At 38.5% G+C, this 24,412-nt stretch overlaps 2 protein-coding genes across 6 annotated transcripts in view; both read right to left on the reverse strand.

Moving 5' to 3' along the window:
• chico overlaps window positions 1-9,937 on the reverse strand; it is a 35,849-nt gene extending 25,912 nt beyond the window's left edge. Inside the window, exon 1 of one of the 2 annotated variants that reach the window (XM_017697210.2) lies at window positions 8,896-9,937. In XM_017697210.2, the coding sequence (XP_017552699.1) occupies window positions 8,896-8,922 (27 nt within the window). In that variant the 5' untranslated portion in view covers window positions 8,923-9,937. The remainder of the gene's footprint in view (window positions 1-8,895) is intronic. The other variant, XM_017697209.2, reaches the window with a different exon arrangement.
• Window positions 9,938-16,642: 6,705 nt separating this feature from the next.
• gna11b (guanine nucleotide binding protein (G protein), alpha 11b (Gq class)) overlaps window positions 16,643-24,412 on the reverse strand; it is a 57,043-nt gene continuing 49,273 nt past the window's right edge. For all 4 annotated transcript variants that reach the window (XM_017697213.2, XM_037530997.1, XM_037530996.1 and 1 more), the window contains 3 exons: window positions 22,217-22,346; window positions 21,069-21,222; window positions 16,643-18,624 (listed from right to left, as the gene is read on the reverse strand). In XM_017697213.2, coding sequence (XP_017552702.1) covers window positions 18,434-18,624; window positions 21,069-21,222; window positions 22,217-22,346 — 475 coding nt within the window. In that variant the 3' untranslated portion in view covers window positions 16,643-18,433. The remainder of the gene's footprint in view (window positions 18,625-21,068; window positions 21,223-22,216; window positions 22,347-24,412) is intronic.

Raw genomic sequence — 24,412 nt, forward strand, 5'->3', positions numbered from 1 at the left:
AAGATTGAAGTGTACTTGCGGAGCCAAGTGTTGAGTCCTTAGCAACAATGGCCTAGCTTCTCCTGTTGCTAAACAAAAGAAGCATATGAGATATCAAATATCTCTGACAATAAAATAAATAAAACGTTGGTTTATTGGTCAGACTTCTGTGTTAGAAACTCCTGCATTGCAACAAAATTTATCATAATAATAAACAATGCCATATTGCCCACCTGTACATTTAGATGCTAACAAATATCAAATAGACTTGCTCACTGTACTAAATAGTGTTATCTATGGAAATGGACCAGGCATGTCTTGGCTGACTGATGACATTTGGTATAAGGGAAAATTGTGCAAGTTAAATTTAACTTTAACTATTTTAGGAGGAAATATGTATATTAAATTGACAAAATATGGCCTCCTGTTTATACTTTTTCCATCTTTTTCCCTCAGCATGTAGGGGGAGGGGAGAGAGCGAGAGAGCGAGAGAGCACATGTCTGAATGTGACTGCGACTGTGTGCGTGTGTTTGTTTAATGCTGATCGGGACTGCGGGGGATTAACCTTGTGTCCTGCTGGGGGTTTTGTAGTGCGGTCGGGGGGCGGCAGTGTTAATTCAACCAGCCTTAATAATGTCCTCCGGCAGTGCCCTCAGCCCTCCCCCAACACAGACACAGGATGCCGAGGTTCATTACTTTCTGTGTGTGTGTGTGTGTGTGTGTGTGTGTGGGTGCGCACACGTTTTTTGGAGGAATGTGTGTATGAAAGCGCTGTTTGCACCAAAAGAGCAACAATTCCTGCCCCCCAAGTCTACATGTTTAGTATGCATGATAGAAAAAACTGATTTTGGGGAAGACATGCATGCATGTGTGTGTGTGTGTGTGCGTGCCTGGGCTGCGTGCCACAGCCAGTAGATGAAGCATTTCACATACAGCTGAAAAGGTGTGTGTGTGTGTGTGTGTGTGTGTGTGTGTGTGTGTGTTTACGCATAGGAGCGATTGCATAGTCTGTTTTCTCCACATCTCTTCCTTTCCTCCTCTCAGTCATGTGCTTCACTAGCGTGCACTATTATCCTTTACTAGTTATTATTGTTGTTCTGCAATATACAAACATCAAGTCCCCAAAAACATATGCTAATAAAAACAGAAAGCCTTGATTAGTAAATTCTGTTTGACTTGTATTAAACTGAAAACAGTACAAAAACACATGTCTAACTTTTTTTTTCCTAATACTTTTTTTTTTTTTTAACTTTTTTAACCATGTTACATCACCTTTTATTCTGACAGCACCTAATAACCGTTTGGGACTGAAGGCATCAATCGATAATGTTCTGAAAGCAAAATACATTTTTCGCCTTTCTTCCGTCACACAAGTCTTCAGTTGCACAACCGTACAGGGCTTTCGTTGACGTATTTTGCGCTTCATAATACAATACGTTTTCAATGGGAGACTGTGCTCGACTGCATGCAGGCCAGTCTAACAGCCTCACTCTCCAACTGTGCAGCTATGCTGCTGTAATGTGCAGAATAAAGCCTGGTGTAGGCATGTTAAAATAAGCATGGATGTCTGAATTGCTGTGAGTCATTTTTGCGCACACATTCAACAAGCGTAAAGCAGACTTGAGCAGGAACAAGCAAAGGCATTCAGTCCTTTACATCCATTTCCTGTTTAGGAACACTTTGATTGTTGAGCAGAATAATGTTGAGTACAATAATGATAAGAGTGGTAGACCAAACGGTGACAGTGTGCCTGCCCACATTTCTCAAGTAAAGATACCCACGCTAATACCTCAACTACAGCAACTCATCCGTGAATTTAGATCACTCAAATGAATCGGACACCAGAGCAAGGAGAAAACAGCAGCTACCTCCCCCAAGCAATTTATGCATTGGTAAAGTGCCGATTCTGAATAGATGAAACAAATAACTCCATAGACATGCACCACTGCTCTGTTGTAGAGTGTCCTGGACAGTCAAGATCAAATTGTAAATGTAAAGCTAGGTTTGTGTCATTTTGAGATGTAGACTCAAGTTTACTTTTATTATGAGCCAACATTACTCACAATATCAATGTTAGCATGTCTTTTCTACTTCTGCATCAAAAATGTATCATATAATGCAAAAACAGCATTACTTATGATATTGTGAAATTTGCATTTTGTTACACCCTTAATTTATATATTCAGTCGGTATTGGCTGACAATAACACTGTTAATGTTGTATTGACAAAGAAAACGTGGTGCAGTGCCATCTTTACATGGGCTATTGATTAGAAGTTTAGAATCTACTCTGACAGGGCTTCTCTGCATGTTTGAACCAACACAATCTCCTGTTCCTAGTACAGACGCAACAACTGCCCAAACACTCCTACTACATTAAACACTTCACAAATGGTTTACAATCTTTACAAATACTTCACAATCACTATGCGAATTTCCGCTGAATTCTGAGAAACAGTAAAAAAAAAAAAAAAAAAAAAAAAAAAAAAAAAAGTACTAGTATGAACTAGACTATCCCTGGTGTGATTCTCATTATATCCCAATTTGATGACTTGGTCACTTCTTGTGAAGAAGTAGGACATCCAGTATGTTAATTCAGATAGATAATTACACAGAAATTAGGAGCTGATGCAGGCAATCAATATGTTCCTTATTTTGTTTCATTCAATTAACCAAAAGTGGTTCCTGAATGGTGTCGTTCAGACTATGGTTTGGCATCTTTAGTTTTGAGAATACAGAATGTAGAAAGATTAAATGTAAAACATCCGACTTTACATTAAACTTTGGTCCTTGTGTACAAATATCTACAGCCTGTAAAACACTGGGACTTTGAAGATCTGCTTGATATTCTGACAACTACCAAAATTGATCTACTGGTTCTATTTCTAATTATGACTGCATGGATTTTTCCTGTGGGCATCGTACACACGCTCACCATTTCTTCCAGGCAGCTGTTCAGTTCTCATTCCATCTGTGTCCGTCATGGTCACAGCAACCAGCATCTGGCTAAGTCTGAGAGCAAGGATAAGGATGGCGTAGCGTAAACAGCGGGCTGAAGAAGAGCTGCTTACGGTGGCAGAACTGCAGCACTACAACAGTAATTCCTCTCCATAATCCACTAGGCTGCCTCTTATTTCTCCAAACACGAAGCATAAGGCCAGACAATTGGATTAACAGCTTGCTAGCGTAATGTGCACATTGCTCTGGGTGGACCTGAACTGGAAAAAGTTGCTCTTCGGAGCAGGGGTCATACTGGAAAAGTACTTGGAAGTGAGAGAAGCATCTGAGGCCAAGATTTAATCAATGAGTAATTCGGAATATCACCGTTTTAAAAGTACTTTTGTGGGCCCAAGCATTTGAATTTTTTCATTCTTTTTTTTTTACATAAAGACAGTTATGAATATCCAAGTACCGTTTTGATAAATTAATGATAAGTTACCAACTTGCATTCCGATAATGTAAGAGACCCACCTGTGCCCGAAGGAAACACCTGTATGCATTTTTTGCCCCATAGTGTTTTTAAATACATAAAAATGTAAAGATGTCCTTAAAAAAAAAAAAAAAAGTTCATTATTTACTTTTGTCCACTTACTAAGCATATTGGCATTCTTCCAAGTCAGTTCATAGTCTGAGACTGTTCAGTTAAGATAATTCCTTATTTTTTTTTTTTTTCAAAAACCTTTGATAAATCGGCTTGATAAAGTTATACGTGTTATAAGGCCCACACTAAAGGTGCGAACCCATAGGCACCTCACGACTTGATCCGCTTTTGATGGTGTGCCAAAATGCGATTATAAAAAGATTTTTAATGCATCATTGCTTTCATTGTGTTTAGCGCTTCCTTAGTTTAACTGAAATGCAGTCTGTGTCTTTCACCATTAAATAACTAAAAGAAAAAAAAAAACTATAAACAGATTAAATCTTTTCTTGTCATTTTGTACACAATATAGCTTACTATGTTTGTTTTTCATCAGAAATATTTGGTACTGTTGACAAAGACTTAAGTTAAGGGTTAATTATAGTTAAGGGTTAACTATGATACACAACATGGCCTTTCTACAATTGCATCAGCATGCCATGTGTTTTTGGTGAGCAGATAATGTTCAGATTTGTAAACATCTCCAAGATGCATTGCGTTCAGATTTCGATTGGATCACTCAAACCACATTCGTGGGTGATGAGAGATGGATCTTGACCACACTGACCATAAGTGTAAACAGAACACGTTTATGTTATCCTGTGAAAATCCTGCATCTGCTGGGCGCTGACTAGCAGATGAGAGAGTAAACAAGGAAACAGAAATTGAGAATGAGCAAGGTTGGAGTTATGACCAAACAGAGCACCTTTCTTATGATCTGAGGCACACTACATGCGGTTTTACACAGGGAAAGTAAAACCAGATCTCCTCTGGCCTAAATGGTGTAGAATTTTAGTGAAATGTAAATGGAACCTGGCCAAAGTACATCCAGATACAACCTGGAAACACAAGGTGTAAACTGGTTCTAAGAATCTTATTTTTCCCCACTCTTTCACATATGCCCACCTTTCTTACTGTCCATGGTTACTGGCATTCCCTAAAATAATACACCTAGACTACCCGGTGTAAAGACAGCAGTGTCACAACCAGTTATAAACAAGAAATAAAGATGGTACCTTTTCATCACAGGAGAAAATCACCATAGCTCAAGGGAGCTCCCTCATCACATCCACATAATGGCAACACCAGCAAGCCCTATAATTTGATCATATCCACTATTTTCAGCACGTAATTGCCATTATTACAAAATATCATTTTGCATATTATATCAATCTCATGCAGCAATTTATTCCATGTTGCATTCTGCATTCATTACTTATGTTTTTCTAACAAGAAACCAATGTAATGAATACTTTGCTAATTGGGGGACTCCAACTAGTAATAAAAACTGTTAATGTTCAGTTAAAAACAATTTGTGCCCTTTGAAATTAAACAAGGACTGCCTTTTACCACATGGTTGCTTTCCTCGCATTATCAAGCCAGAGGGAGCCTGTGAAAATACTAGCTTTAAAATGTTTTAACAAAATACTGGAATTTATGTACAATATTTTGTACTGGTAAGCTGGCTGGACTGCTAGCAAGTGTTTGCAGCTACAACTCACAATTTTAAACAGTTATTTATCTATATGTTGGAAACCTTGAGTAGGTTTCACATATGGACCTACTGACTAATATACCAGCTATCTAACCAAAAGCATCTAAGGCTGATCATTTGTGTATTATCAGTCAAGACAATATGCAACCCTGGGCAGGACCAGGCAGGAAATAAGAACAGCAAATCCTCTTGAGCAGCAGCCTTTCTTCTTCCTTTTTTTATAAACTTTATTTAGCTTTCATTAAGACAACGGTTTACCCATCAGCCTTAGAAGGCTCTTGGCCAAGTGCAGCAAGATAGCCAGACTGAATCCACATTCTTCGCGCTGTTCTACAAAATCAAGCAAATACCAGAAGGTCAAGATTCAACTGTGGATCCAGCTGTTAGACCTAATCCTAGATTGAAGACGCAATTGAGAATCTGCTGGTTAATCCTAGATTGGGGCCAGTTTTTGGGCTGTTTCAGAGATTTAAAGCCAAATCGTAAGATTTTGCCTTAAGGGAAGCACTTGATGTAATGAAAGTTATTACAGCCTTTGGGTGAGATGGATTCTTCTGTTGTATGCAGCCTCCAACAACAGCTAGAGCAAAAACACTTTTAAATGAATGCCAATGATTAGCCAATATTAAGACTCTATGAGAGCGTTATTATGACAGCTGGAAAGATTTAAACCTGTAGTCCTCAAGGTGGTTATTTGAATTTCAGAAATTCATAAGGTAAAAGTGAATTCATTACTTGGAGGACAGGGGAAACACCGTGCTCAGAAATGCATGTGTGCACATTCAAAGCTGAATGGAATTCCATGGCATTTCTTGGCTTGGTGGAAAAGAAATGGGATTGCAGTTGCAGTTGCAGTTACAGATGCAGTTCTAAACTATTTATCCACTAATAGCAGAGTCCCTTTTCTTTGCATTTAACAACCTTGTGTTTGCATATAGAGATCTGTTTGTGTTGTAGCCTGGGGAGCACAACTGGGAGCAGCACTAACAAAACCAATGGCGGGGGACTCATTAAGGAACACTGCTCTGTGGATAGGGACTCTCATTCAGGGAAAAGAAACAACTGAAGCTGGGTAGAAAAGGAACTAGCAATCACACCTTGTATCTTTATATGATAAAAAACAAAAATGATGCTGTGGAAATCATATAAGCAGTTTGTTGGTCCAGTAAAGGAGATTCTCAGTAGTTGTGTTGGTCTGTTACAGGGCTTATAAAGTCAGCACTCCATGAATGTTCATTACACTTCATATGGTGACACACCTATGCAATTTCATGTGAATCATTAGAGCTGCGAAAAGCATTGCTTGATAATCACTATCGTGACACTGCCCTGCACAACACCAATAGCGCAGAACATACAAGTGTGCAATATTAAAACAGAGCAATCACTGAATGCTTCACTGTGTGATGTGAGCATTCTGACCAACCACAGGTGTGCTTTATGTGTTGAGATGAATCAAAGCATTCACTATACTGGAGGGCATACTGCAATTGTAATGTGCAGCAAAAAGAACTGTAGAAGATAGCATTTTGTTCATTTAATGCATACTGAACTGTCTAATTTCTCCCTCTAAGCACCCTTTTTTCCACTGATACAGCAATAATTCACTCCATTCAGGAATATTTTATCAGTGGCTACTGATAAACTAAAATATTGCAGTGACATCATTCAGCCATACAGACCTTTAATTACTACATACATTTTAGTCCCGCCCAGAAGCCAGCTAAACAGGCCAATCTAAAGAGGCGCTCTTGTCTAAAATTAGCATTTTAAGTTGTCATGTTATGTCAAATTCTCTAGCATGACATCACACACTCAGCCTCATCAGCTCGACAGATTTCACAATTTTATTTTTACCCATCAGTCTTTTATTCACTAGACAACCCATTATGCATTGAGCAAAGAGGTCAAAAAACCCCAGGGACCCCAGCTCACTGACAAAGAAATCCACTGTTGCAGAGCCTAATAAATACAGACATGATAGTCGACTTCCTAGTAATAACATTTAGCATTAGCCAGCTAGTTGGGGAGAAGCATTTCAAAACAGCTCGCCCTCAGAAAATCCACTGTACATTTCAAAGTTTTCTCCCACCTTCAAGACACATTATCAGAAAGGGCTTCCAGTCTTAGAACTATTGTTGGAGCACTATAGCAGGTGAGTAGGCATGTTCAGAACAGATGTAGTGATGGTTACATTTTTCTTCCAGGCCAAAGCGCTCCTTTAAAAGATCAATCCTCTTGTACTACGATCCAACAAAGTGTAGTGCTCTTCCCTGGTCCAGCACACCTGACCACCAAATGAGTTTATAACCAAAATCAATCATGAACTAAACAGCTGTGTTAGGGCAACGACAAATAGGAAACTACAAGACATAACTTTGAGAAACATGGCGATACACCTCAATGCACTGGATAGGTTCCAGCTCACAAGACCAAGCCCATCTCCTGCAGCAGGCACCCAGTGTGGGTGCCACTCTTGGCCTTTATCAACCACTATGGACCACAACCTCCTTTGTTAAAGACAATGCAGGAGTGCTAAGGACTATGGAAAAGAATTCATGCCAAACTGGAAAGCAAAAGACTACAGTGAAAAAATTCTCACATTACTTTTCCATAGGGACAGAACATGCCAAAATAAAGAACCTCTATTACATGGTTCTCACCACATCAAGATTTGCATTCTAAAAACAAAACCATAGATTCATGATAGAACTGAACACAATCTACCTCGAAATGTAATGAAGGAGCTTAAAACAATGTTAATGTCAGGAATATGTCACTTTTCGTTTTAGTAGCTACATTTTCCACATGTTACTGTTTACCCGAATCTCCTGTGCACTGCACTGCACTTCACTGCTTTGGTTGCATCTCAGTATGTTTGAAGTACAAAAAGGTCAAGCAATGTGAAAACACTAGTTTCGCTTTTCATTTTGGTATTTTACACGCTGCCTATGGAAAAGTATTGTAGCGCACTGTACTGCAGTTTTCACTGAAATGACTGCATTTCAGGGAGGAAAATCTGTTAAAAGTACTGCATGGTGGAAAACAGTACAACTGTGCCTTCATTACACTTTAAGGTGGATTATAGTCAATTCTGACAAACTCAGATACAAAGGGGTATTTTTCTACAGTAAATAGGTGAAGTGATGTAAAAACAATGTAATAGAGGTTTTGCTTTGATTTTGGAAGGTATTCTGCATGTACCTATTGAAAAGTAATGTCATGTGTGCACTGCATTTCACATCTTTCCACTGTAGAGACTGTTTTGGAATTCGGCACCAATTTCTCCCCCATAAACCACAGACAGGCTTTAACGGGTTTATGTTGGTAAAATGATGGTCTATAATGTCAGCAGTTCATTGTACTTATATTTTTTTATGATATGGTGAGACACAGACCCACACAAACTCTCTGCGAGGCTGGAAAGGGAGCTAACCTAGCGTGCTGCTCCACTACAGTTGGCCTCTGAGGCAGCTACAGAGCTGTTTTGGGGGAGCAGAGGATAGATGACGGACAATACTTCACCAATACCTTAATACACACTCAATCTCTGGTCTCGCTGGACTAAAAAACACAACTCCATCTTCGCAGAGGGACCCCACCTGTTATGCCTTTTCCCTACTACAATGAACACAAGTCAACAACTCCCCAACGAGGAGCTCAGAGAAACCTGCAAAAAAAGGCTGAACATCCCGCAGACATTAACCACAAGGCTTAGCCAGCTTAAACCAAGCGTTTTACCAACATACAAATGAAAGCTAACGTACAGCAACAGCACACTTACCGAATGCCTTGCTTGTGGAAACATCATGTCAGTTTTCTTGCTCCCTCCTTCTTCTTCGCCAGGCGAAATAAAACGCTTTGGGTTGAAATCCTCTTTGTTCGCTGTCCTCGGATGAGATTATGTGTTAAAAAAATGTTTTTTTGCTGCTTTTGCTTCTGAGCTCCGCTTTAATTTAACAGTCTGAGGACGAAAGAAGAAACGAGGAGCCTCAATCTTCTTTTCGTTCGCATTAGCAGCAGCTCCTGAGGAGCTTTCGGCTAAAACCCCGGTGCTAACGTTAGTCCAGTTTACGGTCCTGTGTTTACACAGAGCTAAAGCAGAGCGGCTAGTCGCTCACTTCACTTCGCCTGGTTAGCGTTGCAATTTGCAAGCCAGTGACGGTCAAACCAAGACAGAAATGGCTGAAAATTAAAAATTGAGGAAAATACGTAGCCCAGGAGGAGAAATATGAGCAGTAGGCTAAGTGCCAAGCGGACAAACCCAACAGTTTGTACTGTTTTTCGCGCCCACTGAAGCGAAGGTAGCGTTAGGCTAGCAGGTAAGTTGGAGCAAACTGCCGGTACGAAGGCGACAATTCAAATCTCGAAAGCGACAGACGCTGTAAATCAGCACTAAAAGTTCGGTGTGTCGCTTATTTTCTTATTTTGGCGGAGTACTTAACCGAGTAGGTCTTCCCGTCCTTCTTCTCTGTCAAACGGCGGAGCGACCCCGCCGCTTCCCCCCCGGAACTGTGGTTAGACGACGGAGGCACTGGGCAGCTTCTGCCCCGAGGGATGAGGGGTTAAGGCGGCGCACACAAGGCCCATGTCAGGCGGCTAGTGAGTCAGATTAGTTTGGCAGAAGCGCCTCCGCTCGGCGAGCTCCGACTGGAAGGTGTGGGGAGCTGATCTTTTGTTCCTGCCACACTCACTCACACAGGGCCCATTAGGAGCACACCCAGGGGAGCACAAACATAGCGAGGCCATCATTCAAATGCAAATCACGAGGTAAAATCATTTTACGTGTAGCAAAATAATCTCCCCCTGAGGTTAGTCCATTAATTATTAAACACGATCAGATGGTCCACACGAGTCATTGTTTAAAAACAGCGGGTTTGGACAAAAGGTGCCCATTATAAAACAAAAAAATCAGAAAGGGCTGTGAAGTAGTGTTAATTCTGCCTACACTAGGTGTGTGTCACACATAAAAGGATTATTTGTAGGAAAAGTGTTATTTAGAAGCTGAGTTTTCCATTTTCTTTGTGCGGATGGTTCACTGCATTATACATTGTCGAGCTGCCCCCATCTGGTGAAATCCCTCTGGTTCTAGAGGGGTCTGTAGGAGTTAAAGGGGGATGCCATGCATTTTTTCTGTTGTGTTAAATTGTGTGTTGTGTTCAAGGTGAGAACAAACTCATGGAGTGGTTTGATGTGGAATTTTCCATTTTCAAGGAATTTAGCATGTCAGAATTGGTCACAGTGGAGGTGATGGGAACCAGACGTCCGGAGGCTCTTGAAAAGCGGCCTCACAGAAAGCTGTTGAACAACCAACATAAGACGAAATTTGCCCCAAAATACCTTCACATATGACCTTTGTACACACAGATTTATGTAATTACATTAGTCAATTTACGCATGAAGTAAAATAAGAAATGTAAATTACTTTACAAAAAAGTTTTTCAGTTGTATTTAAATCCCAACTGGTATTTTTTCCTTCTTCTTTTCTTTTTTTTCCCATTGATGTTTCACAAAGAAATTCAGAAATTGCAGAGCTTTAATGTATCATACTGTTATTGTATAAATGATATTCACAATGAAAAAAAAAGGTTACACTAAATGGTTATTAACACACTGTCTGATACCTAAGACAGTTTTTCTGCAGTATGCAACCTAAAATGTATTTTTTCCAATGCCATTCATGGTGGAGAGGTACAGGCAGAGCGCTGTAAGGCAAAATAGTCCCAAAAAGAAAGTTATTTTTCAGACTTACTATTTTACCATCTCAGCAACTAGATTATGGATAAATTTAGGAAAATCTGTGGAATTCTCCCTTAATTATGGGAGTAGGACATTTTTTACATTTTGATTAACATTTTTAATATGGATTTTATTTGATTTAAATTGACATAAAATCAACACTGTAGTATTTACATCCAGCAAAGCTTCAGGACAAGGCCACTCAAGAAACGTCATTACAACAGACTTGTCTCTCCAGGACCTCTGAATTTGTATGCTTTGCATATTTTTGAATTTTAAGTTCAATTATTAGTACTGCTTTCACAAATACCTGTAAACATAGTCACATTTAAATCCATTTTCTCACAGTATAGCATTAAGGAATACATGTGCCAAATGTACATGTACTATGTATATAAGAAACATATATAAGCTGAAACAATTTACAAATAAAGAAAGTAAACAGGTTTCAAATTGAGCCTTTAGAAATGTAACTATAGTAATACATGCAGGTGGGCAAAATGTCACTACTCCAAGAGGATTTTTATGATACTCAAATGATCAAAATATTTATTTTTTTGTCTGGCATTTGATACATTAAACAGACGAAGCCCACATTTTACAGATACTATCAAAAACTGAATTCAATGATGTTTTGTATTCAAAATTTTACACACTGTACTACACTAACTCCGGTTCAACAGGACTAATGACACTCTTTGTAGCAGTTGGAAAGTGTAGGATTTAGCCGGATTTTTTACTAAAATATTTCTGACACACACATTTCAAAGGGAAATAATGGAACAAGTTATATATAGTTCAAAAATATGTTTGCGCTAACATTGGGTGGGGTTACTTGCTGGCCAAAGCACGTGTCCTCAAGGGCCAACTTTGAGCAGCCCTGCTTTAAATCCTCTGCTCAATGAAAAACTTTACAGGGTGGCCAGTTACAGTTGTCAGGTGTATGAACCACCTTTCATTTCCAAAAATGTACAGGTGCTTACAAACTAAAAGCACAATGCACAGCTGGAGGGGGCCCTGCAGTGGGAGTTAATATTACTGTTCTCAGTCATGAAAGCTACTGTGCTTTTAGGGAACAGCAAACCCAGTTAGGTTACTAAATGTAGCTGCACTTGAATACGAAGAGTTATGTAAAACTGCTGTCAGGTTACCAAGTTTCCTCTGCTAATTACTGAGTATTAAAATAAAGAGCAAACAAAAAAATTGCACTATGCTGCCCTTGCTAAATGACTTCGGTAAGGTTTGGGCCTAGAGACTCAGACCTGTGACATCAATTCAATTCTACTTGTACAACACATTTCACAACAGACATCATCCCACAGCAGCTTCACAGAAATTCAGATCCAGACCTCTAATAAGCCAAGAGTGAAAGCAGCAGGAGATAACTGACTATGAGCATGAAGAAGAAACAGTGAGAGGACTCAGGATTCAAAAGAAGATCCTGTTCTTCTCTGCACTGCACCAGACAGTGGCCTGTTTCAACTAGTGCATAACTGAACCACTCAGCAACCATCTAAAAGCAGACTTGTTCCTAGAATAGCACATAGGAACACACTTATCTAGTTTCAAATAATCCAATTCAGTGAAAGACTCTCCGGCGCTGAATTTACACACAACACTGCATGTTTACATCCGTTTTTAGATGCCTGATAACGTGTACCACAACATAGCAGATAAAAAAAAAACTTGTTAATGTTAGCTACTGAAAAAGGAAAGACATGCATCACTGGATAAATACAAGCTCAAAGAAAACAGTCAAGACAAGTAGCAAGTATAGGAACAAATTTATTTAAATTTAAAACAGATACTTTATTTTTTATTTTTTTATTTTATTTTTTTTAGAAGGCGGTTATGAAAATCTTTTTCATGTTTGAATGAGGTTCAGGCAACAGTGGTTGAAATGAAACAGTACAAATAAAGACAAAAATATGGCGAGAATGTCATAAATCAATATCCAATATGATCCCCCATCTTGAGGGTTGTAATATTAATATATTTTCTGAGCCCATAACTCCAACCCCAACACAGAGCACATGCATTTAAAAATCACAATTTCTTAAAAAAAAAAAAAAAAAAAAAAAAAAAGACCAAAAAAAAAAAAATATATAAACCAAAACAGCAGTTTCTCTTAAATCTTAAATACAGAATAAAGTTCATTTTGTTTTCTTTCTTATTTAGTGTTTCAGATGGTTTTAAAAACGGGACGTCGCATCTTTCAGTCCTCGTGTGATCTGGACAACAATTGGCACTTGGTATTAAAGTCGGTCTCCATGAAGGGAATTGGCACACTTAATATAATACAACATTTACATTTGGTATACTTAGAAAACAAAAAGGGAGGGAGGGGAAGAAATAGAAAGAAATGAATATTTCACATGCTACTACACATCATCCTGTCCCATTGAGAGAGGAAAAATAAAGTGGTCCTAGCTTCAATAGTGTTCAGGTAAATGGGATTAAAAAGAAAAAAGGCGGAAAATAGAATTAGACTTCAGTCTCTCAACACTGCACAATTAAGTTTGGGCCTGAACCTGAAGTGTTTAGGTGATCTGACACGCAGATGCTTGTAGCTTTACCAGTACCAGCATTAACTGATCATAGGAAATGTAATTCATCAGACGACTCATTCCTCTACCTATTCACATTCAGCCTAGACTACTGAAGCATCTGGGTAAAGACTAAAGCTAATGCTAGCTTCCTTTACTGCTCTCTGGAATAGCTGCGGTCGAGCTAAGCTGCATTTTTCCCTTGTAACTAAGTGTAATCTGTCCATCATTCTGAAAAAAATGGTATCACAGACCTGCTGAAGGCAAGCCTGGCTACTTGGCTGTCTGTTTAATCTCCTGGGTCATGGGTCATGTCAGCTAATTTAATCCCTCTGGTATTGGCAAGATGGTAAATCAAAGGCAAAGAACAACAGATAGACCGATGGTCAGATTCAGTACCACAATATGGACAGCTGAGCTTCCAACTGTGTCCAATTCATAAATCAACCAATCAGATTTTTTTAATGGACCCGAACATGTTCTGCCCACAAATGCATTCCTTTGTGATTAGTGCTAGGGTGGGCAAGTATTGCAGGAACGTTGACAAAAATCTTGTTCAACATAATAAAGCTGTAATGCACATCTGCTTGACAAAACATTGTATCTTATGTACACCAACCAAATGACCTCTCACTCAGAAAATGAATGAAATAATTTCGAATTAATGAGACTCCAAATGTAGCCATTTTTATCAAAACTTTGTTGTGTGCTTCAAATCTCTCATGATGTTGAATGAGATTTCTGGCAAAATTCTTGCTACAAAAGAATTCCTCTGTGGGCACAGCACGGACAGGTCAATTTCAACTGGGGAACGTACGCAGCATATGCAGAAATACGGCATGGAACATGTCAGATAGAAGTACTGAAGCGGTTCAGCAATATAGCGGTGCTTAAAGTACATCTTTAGAACCTAATCCATTTCAATCAAGAAATGAAATTTAGCTGGCTCATGAAGGGAAATGGAGCTGAAATGGAGAAGAAACCAACCCGTGTCTGTGTACGTGACCGGCCTTAAAATACACCTGCATCATGTTCAGGTACTGTCTGTGCTTCTAAATCCACTTCTGATACTAAAAATGCCCTAAATGTCACACTGTTCACATAGAGGTAGACATTCTCCTAGGGACCACGGGCAGACAAACACCACACCTACAATGATGGCAAACTGATATGTGCATGTGCATACAACAGGTCAAAGGCGCTAGCAGCAGCTATTGACTCCAGCTTGGTCTTCAAAGGGGAATCAAAAGCTGTTCACGACTGTGGCATGTGAAGAACTAATATTTTACATTTTATATATATGTGTGTGTGTGTGTGTGTGTGTGTGTGTGTGTGTGTGTGTGTGTGTGTGTATGTATGTATATGTATATATATAAAAAATGTAGATACACATTTGATATACATATTGCTGCTGTCGGAACAAAACCTCGTATCTCCATTTTTGTTATTTTCTGCTTTTTTGACATCATTTGAAAGATTTAGTCATCCTTTATACTGTTTGTAAATTTCATGACGAATGGACCAAAATAAATGACCCAAAATGACTTGGTAAGATGTCTGGTTCCATTGACTTACCACATTAAAATGGAGTGTTTTCCTTCTTCTGTAAAGTTACTATTTTGGAGATATGAGATTGTTCTGACAGCAGCGACATATACATACATACATTTTTTGTGTGTATTTATATATATATATATATATATATATATATATATATATATATATATATATATATATATATATATACACATACATATATATATGGAAAGTGCATATAAAATAAAATCAGACCATTACACATCATAATTAAGTTTCCCTCTCAAAGGACAAACTTGTACATCCTCCTCTACAATCAACAGCTTCCAAACTTCAACAATCATCAATCCTAAAACATAGTTATAGTGTTATCATCCTGAGACTTCCGTCCACATTGTCATCACTAATGAAAAAGCAAAAAAGGGTCTTCTTAAACCACAAATTGAAACTGAACAGATACACAACGAGGGACATGATTCATGCAAAAACCAGCTTGACTCGTACATTTCAGTATTTAGTAAACCGAAGTGACACTTATCCTTTGGCTACTTAGTGTATTATCCTGTCTACACTGTTAGACTAGTGGGTTCCATAACCTGTAGGACATTTTGAGACCTAACCAAAATACTGACTTGTTACATTCCTGTAGCTATTGTGTCCATAAAATAAAAGGGTGGGAACAAAGTGTGTACCTTTACCCTTTGGAAATACTCTGTAATAAAGGGTGTAGAAGGCCAATCATCAAACATTTCAGAGCCAGGGAAATGAAGCTGAATCTGGCAGGATGTTTTCTCAAATGACCAATCAGTGGCTGATTAAAACTGATCTTCAGTCTCTTAACTATATTCTTATCCTTCAACTTCAACCCCTAGTTCTCCTCTCTGCCTGGTCTGTGAGGATTCTCTGTATTATCTTAGCCCTTTATGAAAGAATGAAAAGGTAACCTGTATAAAATTTAAAACTTCAAAACAACCCCCCACCCAATTCTCTACCAGCGCATAACTTACACAATGGTGAACACAAACCATGTTTAAAAAAAAGAAAAAGAAAAAAAGAAAGAAACAAAATATATCAAGTCACTACTTGTCTAGTTGTAAGCTTAGACCAGGCATATCTTCTATCACTGATAAAAGGTGGTCTTCTTTCATATGATACATTTTCCTATGTTTTAAGCATGTCACTTAAATATCTCAAGGAAATTTTTGAAAATCCAAATGACACAAGTTTAAAAAATAATGAAAGATATCTGGATACTATACAATAATATATTGTGAAAACATGATGCCAACAAATGTTCTTGTTTTAAGGAAAATGTGGGGGAAAATCAAAAAAATAAAACACGATAAAAGCTAATAGTTTCATCCGTCCAGAGTTTTATACAGCAGAAAAGACCCTAACAACTTCAAATCTGGTCCATAAATTAGATAAATAAACAATTCAATTACTTCAGTTACTCAACTTTTTCCTCTTAAAAATTACTTGTTTAATATCTTTATATTGTGAGTAATAACATTCACACCATTGAGAGGAGCTGTAAATGTCTCCTGAGTGAGACGGAGTGAGAAACATTTTGGAAGTTTCACGACGGTGACGTGCTGCTTTAGAATTCCTCAGACTATTGCTCATAACCACTTTTTGTCATCCACACGTTACCGTTACATACAGCTACGTGTCGTGAATAATCATAGTTAAGAGGAAAAAAAAAAGTAATCACAGTATCAATAATATTGTAATTCATAAGAAACCAACCAAAACCGTACACAATTACGAAGAGTGGATTTTTTTCCTTTTTGCCAAAGATAGTGTACCACAGACTTTTTTTTTTTACATAAGCAATAATGTGTATACGTATTTACAAATATAAATATACACAATTAACTTCAGCGCATTTACGACTTCCTGTCCCCCCCTTCACGTTAACACTACCTCCCAACCCGAAGCTAAATTAACCTAGTCTCCACAAACTCTTATTAATCAATAAGATGATGTCTCTGCAATTTAAAAAAAGGCGTAAACAAACGAAAGATTGTGTGCGTCAGGGCCACTAGTTGGTGATATCAGATAATCCAGAATTCAACCGACTGAATTGATGAAGTATCTGTAAGTGAAGAGCATACTCGCAGAAATATGGAGTATGGTACCAGCAGGAGCCCACGTTACCATTACATCAGAACTAAGCTGACAACTGATGCTAAATAATGCAAAAAAAGTTGGACAAGGCAAGGAGGGAGGAAGCAGTCACTATGGAAAACACTTAAGAACATAAATGGGGGATGCAACCATCTTAAAAACTCGTGTGGAAATCTGCAAAACAATACCTACTGTGTGAATATAATCCTGTCAATATCTGTTTTACACACTGATAAATCTTTAAAACTTCTGATTTTATACCCATCATTGATTCAGTTGCTGTTATAATTCATCTGGTAGCGACAGAAGTATACATACTTATCATTAAAAGTTTATTTTTCTTTCGATCATCTCAGCACTGTACACATTGATTTGTTTCAACTCTTTCTTTCGTGTGTTGTATCATTTCGCTTGAATGTGCATTCTGCTTTCATTCATTTTCTTCTTCTTTTTTGCAATTGTGATGCTCACACTTCTACATTCATCGATGCAAGTTGAAGACTAGCCTCGGTGAGATCACCTAATTTTTGTGAGGAAAAATTCTTCACACAACCAGTGGAACCCAGCTGGTCCCTCCCCCCCAGGATTTGAGAATCCACTTGAATCCTCCTGATTCTAGAGGGATCTAATGGATCCTTCGTTACTTCTGGCACCTCAGCACTTGTCTTTGTGTCCATGTACAAGTGTGTAAATATGATGTGATTTTCTTTTTTTTTCTTCTTTTTTTTGCAGGATGGTCAAAATCAAAAATGCAATCAATCAATCAATCAATCCAGGCGGAACATGTACGATGCGCTTGGTGGATGTGACTGGAAAGAAAAGGGTGAGGGACATCACTTCCAGTTTCCATGTCGGCGTATCTTTGTGCATTTAGTCCATAAAGCGCACTTGGCAACCTGCATCCGTGCTGTTGCTACAGCCATCCCTGCCTGACCAATTCCACCACTTCAAAACCCTTCATGTTTATTTTTTTTTTCTTTACTTTTTCAAATTGTATAAGGATCAAAACAAGTCACAGCCTATAACCCCACCCCCCTCATCAAATCTGAAAAGGTCAAAAATCCTCACAGTCAAACTCGAGGAAAGGGATGGAGGCCTTTGACTTGAGCTGCCAACGAGAGAAGTGGACAGACTTTGGCGAAACCAGGAGATGGCCAGTGTGTAAGCAGGAAACATGTAATACCCTCGCAGAGATGCACGAAAAGAGGGGAAGAAAATCCATAAGGTTGGAAAACGGGGTGGGCTGTGGGTAGCTGAACATGTATATATTGGTGTGTATGTATCTGAGCCATGTGGAAAATGTGTAAGTGTGTGCACACTCTGTAGGTGCCTGTTCTGTGCTGAAGGGTGTGTTTAGTGCCTGGCAGCGGCTCACACCAAGTTGTACTCTTTCAGGTTGAGCTGCAGGATGGTGTCCTTCACAGCAGCAAAGACGAAGCGGATGTTCTCCGTGTCCGTGGCACAGGTGAAGTGCGAGTAGATGATTTTGTCGCTGTCTGGGTTCAGGTCCACGAACATCTTGAGGATGAACTCCCTTGCAGCCTGTGCGTCTCGCTGCGGACCTGCAGGAGAAAAGCCACAAATAATAATAAAGATCAATAAAATTATTACAACACAGTAAATCAACTCGATCAGTCATCAACATTGTCAAATATGGGATAAAAATTTAGTTAACTTAATATATAATGCTGTATAATGCATAGGATACATGCGGTCTTATTACAGGATTGCAGTACACTGAGGGTGATATGGGTTCTTTTGTTTCACTCCACCATAAAATAAGAAAGTGCCTGTCAGAACTCGGAATGATGGTTGCAGAATGCATGATTCACTTAGTCCATTAGCTGAATAAGAGTTGCTAGATTCATTAATAATAGAAATAATCTTTAGTTGCAGCCCTAATGGCTTGACTTCTTTCCCCTCCCTCCTCTAATGTGTAAAAGGCACACTAACTGGTACCAACATATGAACAAGCCTTTGTTGCTAATACCATTGAGAAAGACAGGCATAGTCATTTTATTGAAAAAAAATCCCAAAACTGCATTATCACTATCAAAAATGCTTTTGATTTTAATGTTATCGTTTTATCGGCCAATAAAACGACTGTAACTTCAAACAAGAATGTTGATCGATTTCATATATGGCTAATTTCGTGAAAAATTACTGTTCATGAGAAATGAATCTCTAAGTATTAATAACAGTTTAGCTTTTTTTCCTTCTGCAGCAAGGTATAATCATGCATCAGGTAGCACTTTGTCAGTGACTGGAAAACAGAGTATTGAAAACAAAAGGAACAGCCTTCCCTTTAAGAGCAAATGATGATGCACACAACTCTGCACCTGCCAAAAACCTATTTCAGCCAGAGTTTAGCCAGTATAATTTGATTTAGGGCTGAGCAATCTGAAGATAATCTATCAAGATGACGATAAAATGTCATCATATTGCCAGTACTTAAAAGACCCGGGCAACCTAAATCTGTATTTTCTTTCTAATTAAGTCCATCTTTTTCTCGTGGGCAAACAATAAACAAGTACTAAGTGTACCCTTTAAATAACGTTCCAATGATTAATAAATGGCTGATATATTTCACCATATTTCTCTCCTCTCGATGTAAACTGGGCAGTCTTAAGACTTAATAACAGAAACCTAGTGAGCTAAAGCTTACCCAGCTTAACCAAAAGCTAGCAAGCTAGACCAACTGTCTGTAGCTGCCCATCACCCATTCATTTGATTATGCTACACGAACACTGTTTGTGGTTTGTTCACCGTTTTTTGGCACATCTGTTTGTTCATTCCTTCATTCGTCTGTTTGTTCATTCCTTCATTCGTCTGTTTGTTCATTTGTCCATCCTTCTGCATATCTGCTCATCAGTGATTTTTCATGTAGTTACCATCACGTAACAGCTGGATTATGATTTTAGTTCTATATGCGTGACAAAGCTAGAATTGTTGGACGGACAGCTGTCAAACAAGCTGCTCATTAGCCATATCCACACAGTTCACAGAGAGCTTTGCTGGCTGTTTAATATAACGCTCAAGTTTAGTATCCAACAAACACTTCTGATATTTTACTGTGTTCCCTGGGACTACAAAGAACACGGATCACCTGCATGTTTTATTACAATAATTAGTCCTATTTATTTAGATTGAGTGTACTGTAGTAAATGAAACACTGAATAAAAATCATCATACTCAATTTTGGATATTTTTAAATGTGGCACCACTGAGGTTTTTGTTAGTTCCAACAACGTTTCACAAGGTTTGACAGATGTAATATTACATTTTCACCATATCACCCACCCTAGTTTGATACAGTTCATATGATGTTACACAGTGATGCATTTTAGCTTGAGTTAAAAAGGATTTTTTGGTTTCTAAAAAACCACAACAATCAATGGGTTTGGTTCCTTAGAACAGCGCAGACTGCCTTCTCACTACCTACACCAGAGCTTACGGGAAATATACCAGAGATCAGCTGGTTTTCCTGCCTCAGTATCTGATTTCAAAAGGGCTAAAACAAACTGAAGCTGAAATTCAAAACCTCTTTGTGAATGTTACCCAGGTGAGAAAACACTTTGTGTAGGAGCAAAGCTTGAGTATCACACCTACTTATGCTTAACAAAAGATTTTGTTTCCTTCACACTGACACTAAATGTTTGACTTGCTAATAGTACCAAACAATAAAATCTCCAGAGCTTGCAAAAATTCAGTATTATGAACTTACTCAAAGTTGTTTCCAACTCTAGTCCTGAAGTACCTATGGCATGCATATATTGATGGTTTCTAATCCCACTAATACTTACTGGCTTAGTTAGATCATGAACAAATACATCTTCAGTTAAAATTTGTTACTATGCACTAAAAAAGGACAGGACCAGAATTCAGGACATGGTACTCCAGGACCAGAATTCAGAATCACTGAGTTACAATAACCCTTTAAATTGTCATTTGTGTGTGTGTGTGTGTGGGGTGGGGGGTGTGAGTGGGGGGTGGTGTGGGGGTGTACCATCAAACTCTGGGAAGTAGTCGACCAAGTGAGAGTAGGCGATCTTCTCCTCCAAGAGGTCTTTCTTGTTGAGGAAAAGGATGACAGAGGAGTTCTGAAACCAGGGATATGTGATTATCGTCCGGAAAAGGGCCTTACTCTCCTCCATACGATTCTAGAAAAGCGGAAAAAAAATTGGTTATTCATCAATACTGATTGTGTGGGCAACTTTGCAAGAAGGAACAAAACTAACTACCACTGGGTTCCAATGTATCTATCAAAAATTGAAAACCACCCCACAACGACCAGTAGCATAAAGCTAATAATAGGAAAGCACTAATAACGACTTATGACCTTTTCTGGTTTCTTTACAAAACTCACAATATAAATAACATTTTTTGTACACAGCCAATGTAAAATCTGTTGTCTATTTATAAAACATGACTAAAATAAAATACATTGAATGTAAGAGGCAACTGGCTAATTAGCACATTGTGTATAATCATTTGGCACATGTGGTGCAGCAAACATTCAAATCCAGCGTAATTAAACTGAAGTCAAATAAACTTAATCTGCAAAAATCTGACAATTCTGATGAATTTAACTTGATTTTCTATAAACATATTTCATTTACATTTACTGCATTGGGCTGACACTCTTATCCAGAGCGACTTACAATTTGTACATTTTACACAAGGTAGGCCAAGGCGGTGTTAGGAGTCTTGCCCAAGGACTCTTACTGGTATAGTGTAGGGTGTTTGCCCAGGTGGGGATTGAACCCCAGTCTACAGTGTAGAAGGCAGAGGTGTTAACCACTACACTATCCCAACCACCTTTCACACAGGGCAGATACTACCGCCCACAGTACACACCCATGCAGCCCAATATATTATCACTGCTGGAACAGCAAAATAGTTTTGGACCATTTCTACTGGTTATTGATCATGTAATGGGGACCTGTCATGTTATGTGCTGGAGATAAAAGAAATCAATGTCCTGGTGCATTTCTTGCTTGTGACCAGCACAAGTGATTGGACAAGAGTTTTGTTCTGAAACCTTATCTTTCAAGTGTAGTTATTAAATAAGAACAGCTACCGGATGATGAGAAAAGCTGCCATTATGTAGAACCACCATCACCAGTCTTGTAATTTTTTTCCTGAAATCCTCACCTCGTTGTCAGACTCGACTAAAACCTGGTCGTATTCGCTCAGTGCCACCAAAAACATGATGGACGTCACATTCTCGAAACAGTGGATCCACTTCCTGCGCTCGGACCTCTGCCCCCCCACATCCACCATTCTGAGAGCGAAAGAATGGATCAGGAGAAGAGAAACAGTTAATATAAAACAAATTGTTAATAGATTTAAATGATCTGGAATAATAGAATAATTCTAGTTACAGTTAAATCACAGATTTACAATCTGTAAACTGGAACTTTGTCTTGTGAGTGAATGTATTTCTTTCACAAATAGACAGAAGCAGCCTCTGATCACTAGAACATAATGTTAAGATCCTTAACTCAAAATGTAGTTGACCAGCCAAGACATGTCTAATGTTTGTCCAGAGTTAACTTCTTTAGTTTTGCACTGGAGCTTAGAAGGTAATGTAGGTAATAATGAAAGCTTCCACACTATAAACTACCATGTATCTCCAGATAAAGTTACGAAGTCTCACATAGATTTATGCAATTTCTGACACTATGACATGCTGTTGTCTAAGGATAAAAATCAAGCTTCAAGGTGGCGGCTACTATCGTTTTTAGCCATGCAATATACTGTTGCCCATTATTATAGATAAGAATATATCATAGAATGACAGCATATCATACAGTATACAATGTATAAAGCCCAAATAGCTTCCAGCTTCAGTGGAAAACTTACAGAAGCAAACTTCAGACTCCAACAGATCTTGTCTGATCGACTACATTTGGAGTATAGTGACAGTTGCATAAATTCACAAATTAAGTGTCAATGTCAATCAGTTCAGAGACAAGTTCTCCATAAGTGAAGGCAATCTGTGCTATAACTCCCTCAGAGGACCTTCTTTTGGGTAACTATGAGGGAGTCACTTGTGTTGCTACCAATATATACACACACACACACACACACACACACATCACTATGAAACATGCACCCCTCTACCCCCAAAAAATGAGCACAGCAAATTTTCAGGCCTATTAAACATGGCAATGTGTTCTCATGATCCCCAGTGAGTGTTCAATACACAGCACAAGCCAAGCAGTGATGTAATATGGTGCAGCTCTAATGTAGGGGGAAGAGAGCAAGAAAGAGTAAGGCAAAAAGAAAGAGGGATATTTGTGAGGATAGAAAAAAAAACAAAAAGAAAAACAGAGTCACCTATTCTTGGTCTTTAAACAGTCCATCCACAATAAATAGACTATAACAACTAATGGGACAAATTTTGATTGAGAATGTGAAGAAGCAGAAAGGATTTTGGGTAGAAGAGGCTTAATTTATACTGCTTTATAATGGAAGTAACAAAATGAGGACACTACTTTGAAAAAATGCAAGAGAAAAAAAATGAGCTTCTTGAATTGACCTTACAATGAACTACTTCTTCCAGTGTCTACCATGAGAGGCATGCAACCAGTTAAAGAATTCATTCAAATATGCTGCAGAACATGTCTGCTGGTATCTTTGTGTGTGTGTAAGCAAGACAGCAGACTAGTTTTTTTTAAAAAGTGGATTCAAGACTAAAGTTTATCAAAATCTTAAACTAAATAAATCTAGGCAGCATCTCGGATCAATCCCAGCCTCCACAGTTACTGAAAACTCAACAGAACTGATCTTTTAATCACAACTTATTTAGCTACTGATCAGTAACTCATTCACAGTGGGATTAACCTTTATAAGTATAGATTTATTAGTACTATACTATTTTCACGTAATTATGTACATAATTACATAGTGCATTACTGAATTAGACTTAGGTTCAATGTATTGACAGTTCTGTAGTGACAGTTTCACTTCTACATTTCTGAATATTTCCCATTTGTTTCAATGTTGAGGAATGGCAAAAACGTCAGGCAAAAACACACAAAAACAGCCTTTTCACCAAATTCAAATGACTTTGAAGAAAGGGCACTTTCACAAGAATCGAACAACTGAATTATTATTAACAATAATAAATAAAAACACATTTTGTTCTTCTAAGGGTTAAACACCGTCTACCTATGTATGCAAGGACAAGCGTGAGGAATGGACAAAAGAGATAGATGGCGTTAGAGGCTGGCGTGGCGGCTGAGTGCAGGGTGAATTTTGGGGCGGACAGCGCCCCCGCGCCGCTTCAGTCCTGAGCCAGCAGCCCACAGAGGGGCCTTTGATAAATGAGGCCCTCTAGGAGAG

This window comes from Pygocentrus nattereri, chromosome 19 (assembly GCF_015220715.1).
Source record: "Pygocentrus nattereri isolate fPygNat1 chromosome 19, fPygNat1.pri, whole genome shotgun sequence".
Classification (NCBI taxonomy): Eukaryota; Metazoa; Chordata; class Actinopteri; order Characiformes; family Serrasalmidae; genus Pygocentrus; species Pygocentrus nattereri.